Below are 8,732 nucleotides of genomic sequence, written 5' to 3'. Positions count from 1 at the left end.
TGTGTGTGTGTGTGTGTGTGTGTGTGTGTGTGTGTGTGTGTGTTTGTGTGTCTGCGTTTGTCCTCCTAGCATTGCTTGACAACCGATGCTGGTGTGTTTATGTCCCTGTCACTTAGCGGTTCGGCAAAAGAGTCTGATCGAATAAGTACTAGGCTTACAAAGAATAAGTCCTGGGGTCAATTTGCTCAACTAAAGGCGGTGCTCCAGCGTGGCCACAGTCAAATGACTGAAACAAGTGAAAGAGTGTGTGTATTTGTGTTATATGCGAGTATCATTGTTATATGACTGATGCTGTTCATTTCTAATCGTCCATGAAAAAAAAAAATTCCAGGTTTTGGAAAAATGTTTGCTAGGTTTGGCAGCTGGTGAGGGTTGATGACAGAAAAGGCATCCAGCTGTAGAAAATCTGCTTCAACAGATTCTGTCTGACTCATGCAAACATAGAAATCATCATCATCATCGTTTACCACCCACCTTCCATGCTGGCATGGGTGGGATGGTTTGACAGGAGCCAGCCAGGTAGAAGCCTGCACCAGACTTCTGTGACTGTTTTTGCTGGATCTTTATGGCTGGATGCCCTTCCTAACACCAACCGCTCAGCAGAGTGGACTTAATGCTTTTTATGGCTGGGTGTCCTTCCAGATGCCCACCACTTTACAGCATGGATCGAGTGCTTTTAAGTGGCACCTTCACTGACAGGGTCACCAAGTACCTTGCAAGACAAAAATATCTTTTGAGAGGGGAGAGGGAATTGGATGAAGTGATCTTGTGTCGGATGATGAAAGGTTAGTGTGTGACAGACACAGAAATGGGTGTCTTGATGCAGCGGAGGTACAAGGTTACCTAGCTGGAGAGAGAGAGAGAGATTAGGAATGAGGACAGGAACAGGTGTGTTGCTGCAAAGGAGAATGTGGATGCTAAATAATGATGTAGCAGTCTCAAAACTGAATCATTAGATAGCCAAGTAGATAGCATGATGAGACTGCTGTTGTTTTACGTGATTACCTAATCAACCAACAAGTCAGTGTCACGCCATCGCATGATTCGACTTTCTGTAACTTTCTCGTTGAGTCCTCTATAATGATGGCTTTTGGCAGTAATCACAGATGATGAGGCAGCAGATTGTAGAATGTTGAGACAGCTGCTTGATGTCTCTATTCTCATTCACTACCAGCTTTTGGCAGACAGAAGGCACCGAATTTCTCACCATGAATACAACCTGATTGTTTTTCCAGTTGTGATAGGCCAGGTACACAGATCGATAAGTACTAGTTAGTCTGTTGTAGCTCCCAGTTGTATGTCTCTCCCAGTGTGTAATTGTTGCTATAAGTATTCATTAAAAGACCAACACAGAAAACACTACAAGCAGTAATTAAAGCTTCTGTTATTTGTTCGAGAATGTTATTAATCATTTTTACAACGCAGCCCAAGGAAGACATCAGTCATCAGCTGCAGACCCCAGCCTGTGACAATGATAATGATTATGTAACCTCCACACTATGTGGGCCCTAATATATTTCTTCTGTATGCTACATGATAAACCCTGCTGTGTGGTTCTTATAAGACTAAAACTATGTTCTCTCATCATCATCATCATTGTTTAACGTCCACTTTCCATGCTGGCATGGGTGGGACAGTTTGACAGGAGCCAGCCAGGCAGAAGCCTGCACCAGACTTCTGTGACTGTTTTGGCAGGATTTTTACAGCTAGATGCTCTTCCTAGCACCAACCATTCAGCAGGATGGACTTAGTGCTTTTTATGTGGCACAAGCACAGGCAAGGTCAGTTTTGGCAAGGTTTTTACAGCTGGATGCCCTTCCTAACACCAACCACTCAGCAGGGTAGACCAGCATGAAGAACAGATGTTAAATGATGATGTTGCAGGTTCGTAGGTGCTGGTGCCATGTAAAAAAGCACCCTTGCTGGTGCTGTGTAAAATCACTCAGTAAACTCTTTAAAGTAGTTGGCGTTAGGAAGGACATCCAGAAATGGAGCCTGAACATCCCCTCAGCTGCTCAGCTCCTGTCAAACCGTCCAACCCATGCCTGCATGGAAAGCATATGTTAGTTGATGATGATGATGATTATGACATATAGTTGGAGGGGGAACTTTGTAGGTGAAATCCCACAGTCATTCATGAGCAAAGGAGGTCTTTACCCATTACATTTATGTAACCGCATGTGAACCGTTGGCGATTTGTTTTCTGTCCCTCTTCCTTTTCTATTAGACTTTCCTCTGTTTCTGACAAAGAGCTTTGCTTGAAACGTAAAACCACCTTTCTTTCCTTCTCTGAGCGTCTGCTAATACTTTACATGTACCATGTCCTCGTGTTGTTTTTTGTATTTGTTCTTCATTTTTTGGGATTTACTATAGACATATATATATATATATATATATATATATATATATGAATAAGAGGAAAGACCACTAGGTGGACTCCTAATATGCTAAATGTAGACCCCATATGATTTGACCATTAAGAAAAACTGTTCTCAAGAAAATTTGTATCTTTTCATTTGTCATGCTCGCTTTACGTTTTTGCATTTGCCAAATTTTCCTGAGAACAATTTTTCTTAGTGGTCAGACCATATGGGGGTCTACATTTAGCATATTAGGAGTCCACCTAGTGGTCATTCCTCTTATATGTATGTAACATAATTTTCTGAATCTTCAGATTTTTTTCAATAATCTAGGCCACTGGTTTTAATTGATATTAATCTAATTAATATCAGTTTTTACCCTTATTATTTAAATTTATATATGAGGTGGTGAAGCACGACCTCTGAACATTAGGCCTCCCTGGGGCAATGACTTCTGACCGAAACCTTTGGAAATATGTGTGAGAAGATCTGGCAAGCCAAGTGAGACCAAAATCCAAGGCCTCTGCCAGGGATGTAGCCAGCCCACTTATGCATACCTTCCCTTCATTGGACACTAAACTCTGCTTGTGAAGACCTGTTGAGGCAAGTGAAAGCGAAATCGTGATGGCACCTGTACCAGTGGAGCGTTAAGAGCACCATTCGAGCATGATCGTTACCAGCGTCACCTTCCTGGCACTTGTGCCGGTGGCACGTGAAAAGTCATTCAAGCGAGATTGTTGCCAGTGCCGCTGGACTGGCTCCTGTGCAGGTGGCATATAAAATACACCATTTTGAGCGTAGCCGTTGCCAGTACCGCCTGACTGGCCTTCGTGTCAGTGACACGTAAAAGCACCCACTACACTCTCAGAGTGGTTGGCATTAGGAAGGGCATCCAGCTATAAAAACTCTGCCAAATCAGATTGGAGCCTGATGTAGCCATCTGGTTCGCCAGTCCTCAGTCAAATTGTCCAACCCATGCTAGCATGGAAAGCAGACGTTAAACGATGATGATGATGGTGATGATGATGAGGATGATGATGATATATGTAGAAGGTTGAAAAGGAATACGCGAGTTGATATATATAAGGAAAAGAAGACAAGGTAGAAAATGCTAAAATAATTTTATCATGAAGAACATTTTAGTACCGGTTTCAGTGTTTGCGACTTTTTCAACTTAGAGAAAAACATGCAAAACAATTAATTTGTGGAAGGGATGGCCATAATTCACTTTACCCAGTTCTAATAATAATAAATACAAATTTCCAAATAAATTTTATTTAGTCATCATACAATTATAATTTCAAGACAAAAACAAGATAACACTTATATTGTATCTCAAAGTGTTGTCGTTCACACTCAATATACAACTGGTTTCTTCTCTGGATGGAATGGCAGATTTGCCGACACAAGTCCTTATCATTGCCCAAGGGCTACAAATTCTGCAATGACTCTTTCTCCTCAACTCAGGTATTGTCCAAACATCTTGTGAGTAGACGCATTCCTTCAGGATACCCCACATTGAGTAATCACAGGGACTCAGGTCCAGCAATCGTGGAGGCCAGTCAATGGTTTCTCTCCTGCCGATCCACATCTCAAAAGTGTCATCCAAGAAGTCGCATACATTTCTGCCATAATGTGGTGGAGCACCGTCCTGCATCCAGATGTCATTGTGTGTGTCAAGCTCAGGTATAGGATAAATAGAATTAGAGATTGACATTTTGTTTAGGAATGTTGCTTAAATATCTGTATTATAAGAAAAAACTACATGGTGCTTTTTAAAGGATTTTACAGTTTAGTAAGAGAAGGAAGAAGGACAACACTGTTGACCCTTTTGTAGGATTTCAGAGAAAAGTGGGGGGGAAAGGGAAAAGAGGCTATATTTTAAGGGTTATCATTATCATCATCATCATCGTTTAACGTCTGCTTTCCATGCTGGCATGGACAGTTTGACTGAGGGCTGGCAAGCCAGATGGCTGCACCAGGCTCCAATCTGATCTGGCAGAGTTTCTACAGCTGGATGCCCTTCCTAACGCCAACTATTCCAAGAGTGTAGTGGGTGCTTTTATGTGCCACTGGCATGAGGGCCAATCAGGTGGTACTGGCATATTCATTCTAAAACTTGATTCAAATGTTTGCAATGAAGTGGACCCTGCTACAGTCCTCCGAAGATCTGAAGGAAGTGTTAATGTAAATAGGGTAAAAACCCTCCTCTTCCCACTTCATTTATGAAAGACCATGGAATTGCATGTCAAAAGTTCCCCCTTGAGGGGGGAACTTTCAGCCAAGGTTGTTTTGTGGAAGACCAGTGGTCATCCATGCATTCCTGTCTTCCCTCTCCACACCAAGGGAAAGACAAAGGGGCCGATACAGCTTGGCACCAGTGGCGTTGCAACTCATTTGTACAGTTCAGTGAACTGAGCAATGTGAAATAAAGTGTCTTGCTCAAGAACACAACACACAGCCCAGTCTGGGAATTGAATTCACAACTTCACAATTGTGAGCCTAATGCACTAACCACTGAGCTATGTACCTTGACAAAACCAAACAAAGGCAGTCTATTTCAATAGAAATATTGTAAGAAAAGGGATGCTGTACAGTGAGTCTGAACTGAGATACATATAATTATGAAATGTAGGCAAAGCGGCTGAGTTCCTTTCGAGCATTGGGACTCACGAAAGCAAAGTGGGTGAGTTCCTTTCAAGTGTTGGGCCTCACGGAAGCAAGTGGTTGAGTTCCTTTTGAGCATTGGGCCTCATGGAAGCAAAGTGGCTGAGTTCCTTTTTGAGTTCCTTTGGCATTATTTCATGCTTCAGAAGAAGACCCATCAAACTGAGAAAAATCGCAGTCATGGCAGATGCTGGTGTCGCGCAATTGGCACCTGTGCACCAGTACAAGTGCCAATTGAATTAAACGTAAATGCACCCTGGTGTTATGCAAATTGGCACCTGTGCTGGTGGCACGTAAACACATCCAAGTGTCACACAAATTGGTGCCTGTGCCGGTGGCATGTAAACGCACCCTGGTGTCACACAAATGGCACCTGTGCTGGTGGCACGTTAAAGCACCTATTGCACTCTTGAGTGGTTGGTGCTTGGAAGAGTATCCAGCTGTAGAAAACCATGCCAAATCAGACTGGAGTCTTGTGCAGCCTTCCAGCGTGCCAGCCAGTCAAACTGTCCAACTGATGCTAACAATGATGTTAAATGATGATGATGCACTTTTGACCATAAAGCTATGCTTCTCTGCCATCCCAATGATATATTTTGATCTCATTATTTACCTTTTTTCTTTCACCAGGACATTGCCGTAATGACAAACAATGTTAGTCGGTGCAGTTACTACACACAAAACAGTCAGAATGTGAAGTCTAAATGGAGCTGTAAGGTACCTTTTAATGTCTTGCAACAGAAGAACTTTGTTATCCCAAATAATAAAGAAGAATGTGAGGTCAGTGTTTGAAATATTGCTTTTTGTATTTTTGAAATATATAAAGAAATTATTATAAATTCTTAGTATATGAAACAATGTTTATTTCAATATAACTGTCACTCCATCGGTTACGATGAAGTACATTCCAGTTGACCTGATCAGTGGAACAGCCTGTTCGCGAGACTAACGTGCAAGTGGCTGAGCACTCCACAGACATGTGTACTCTTAATGTAGTTCTCAGGGAGATTCAGCGTGACACAAAGTATGACAAGGCTGACCCTTTGAAATATATGTATTACCATTCAAATGTGGTCGATGCCCGCCCCCTTGCCTCGACTGGCTCCTGTGCCGGTGGCACGTAAAAAGCACCCACTACACTCTCGGAGTGGCTGGCATTAAGAAGCGTATCTAGCTGTAGAAACACTGCCAGATTGGATTGGAGACTGGTGCAGCTTCCTGGCTTCCCAGACTCCAGTTAAACTGTCCAACCCATGCCAGCATGGAAAATGAACGTTAAACGATGATGATGATGAATATGACTCATCTTTGCCAGCTAAGTGGGCTGGAAGAACAGGAAATAAAGTGTCTTGCTCAAGGACACGATGTGCCACTGAAAATTGAACTCCTGGCCTTATGATCATGAGCTGACTACACTAACCACTGAGCCGTGCACCTTATTTTAGAATACGAGCAACTCAATATATCTTGTTCTGTTTTCTTCTTTTTCCAACCTTTCTGTTACTTTCAGTCATTGGACTTGCAGCCATGCAGGGCTCACCTTCTTTCTGGTCTTAGTTATTCATAATGACCCCAGAACTTACTTTTATCTGGTACTTATTTGATCCTTTTAATTCCAACCCACTTGAAACCTCTCCCAGTTCTATGATACGAACTCCTATTTCAACTTCTTCTATCCCTCAAATCCCCTCACAAGGACGCGGTCAGCCTCGGGACTACAATAAAAGTCACATTTGCCCAAGATGTCGGCTGTGCAGTGGAACTGAACCCCAAATCACTTGGCTGGGAAGCAAGCTTTTCAACCACACTGCCATGCTTGTGCCTATATATATATGTGTGTGCGAGGGTACACATATAGGGGTTGGACAAAATAATGGAAACACCTTAAAACTTCAAACAAATTCATTTTAATATGGGGTAGGACCGCCTTTGGCAGTAATTACAGCTTGAATTCTACGAGGTATGGACTCGTACAAAGTTTGAATTGTTTCCAAAGGAATTTTTGTCCATTCTTCAGCTAAAACAGTCTCCAGTTCTTGTAGTGATGATGGTAGAAGATATCAACTCCTTACTTGTTTTCATAAAATGCACCATAAATGTTCAATAATATTGAGATCTGGGGACTGTGGTGGCCACATAAGATGTTCAACTTCACTAGAATGTTTCTCGTGCCATTCAGTAACAACTTTAACTGTGTGAATTGGTACATTATCATCCTGAAAGTTCTGCAACCATAGGATGAATTTGATCAGATAAAATGCTTAAATAGTCTTGACTATTAATTCTGCCATGAAGGGAAACCACTGGGCTGGCAGATTTCCAAGATATAGACCCCCCACCAAATCATCACAGATTCTCCTCCATGTTTAACAGTCGAAAGAAGGCAATCTGGGTCAAATGCTTCTTTTGGCTGTCTCCACATGTATACTCGGCTGGTGGTCAGAAATAAGGTAAAGGATGACTCGTCTGAGAAAATAACATTCTTCCACTGCTTTAGGGACCAATTCCACCCTAAAATGCTTTATGACATTACTTCTGACATAACATTCTGAGTTCAAATGCCACTGGGGGGTGACTTAACCTTTCATCCTTCCGGGGTCATTACAATAAGTACCAGTTGAGCACTGGGAGGGTTGATGTAATTGCTGGCTTTGTGTCAAAATTTGAAAGCAAGATTTTTACATTTGTCACCAATGAGTGAAGCAGTAGGGATGTTAATAATATGGTTGACCATTCTGTTTTTTCAAAGTAGCAGGGTTGATATGATTAACTTAAAATCCCTTAAAAGTGGTGCTCTAGTATGGCTGCTGTCTAATGCCTAAAAACCAAGAATGAGAATATTAAAGAATAAAAGAATATATTTATCTTTAACAGAAACTAAAATCCAAGACAAACGAAAAGATTGGTGTGTGGACAGAATATCCAGCCCATGCTGTAGCTGCCCCTATATGTAGAGAGGCTCAGTTTAGCTGGGATAATTATTTAGGCAATGGTCTTAATGGTAAATCCAATGTCTTCAACTGGACCATTCCTGAGACCCCTGGTGAACACTGTATTCTAAGAATAAGGTCAGTTTCTTTTCAGTTTTTTTTGTTGTTATTTTTTAAATATTTTTGTTCATGTGATGTTAGTCTATTAACTATACATCGTTTATACTTATATTTAACTATAAGTATAAGAAACTAATGAAGGAACTGCGATGTGGTAGCTCAACCTGCTAGAAATAGCAGCAAAAAATTTCCTCAAATCACAGCCTACCATTTCAATAAAAGAAGGCCATATATAACATATGATGACGATATATATCTCTATACCATACCATATTAAGATGTAAAAAGTAAGTTAATCTCATTATAGAATTTCTGTCTGTATAATTGAGTATTATACAGCAATAACTTTTGTTTTGGATTTGGTTTGCAAGATTCTTTATGTGAGTTCGTGTGTTGAAGCATATTCTGTTGTGTCTGGGGAGAGTCATTCTCTTTTAATGCCTTATAATTTAACACACTCACCGGTAAAATTTCCACTCATTTACTTATTTAAAAAAAAAAATTTTCGTTGTGTCTTGCAACCTTTTCAATTGTTGTTGAGTCTGTCTGTTATCCAAGCAACTTGGATAATTGACATAGTCAACAACAATTGAAAAGGTTGCCAGACGCAATGAAAATTTTAGAAAAATTAAGTAAATGAGTGGAAATTTTACTG

The 8,732-nt window shown here is 41.0% G+C and overlaps 1 protein-coding gene across 1 annotated transcript in view; it reads left to right on the top strand.

The window, feature by feature from the left end:
• Positions 1 to 8,732, top strand: part of LOC106877668 (protein DD3-3) — a 116,267-nt gene that overhangs the window by 81,947 nt on the left and 25,588 nt on the right. The window contains exons 7-8 of the mRNA XM_014926617.2: positions 5,658 to 5,807; positions 7,902 to 8,095. Of these exons, the coding sequence (XP_014782103.1) occupies positions 5,658 to 5,807; positions 7,902 to 8,095 (344 nt within the window). The remainder of the gene's footprint in view (positions 1 to 5,657; positions 5,808 to 7,901; positions 8,096 to 8,732) is intronic.

This window comes from Octopus bimaculoides, chromosome 1, assembly GCF_001194135.2.
Source record: "Octopus bimaculoides isolate UCB-OBI-ISO-001 chromosome 1, ASM119413v2, whole genome shotgun sequence".
NCBI classification, from domain to species: Eukaryota; Metazoa; Mollusca; class Cephalopoda; order Octopoda; family Octopodidae; genus Octopus; species Octopus bimaculoides.
This window is presented reverse-complemented; position numbering and strand designations above follow the sequence as displayed.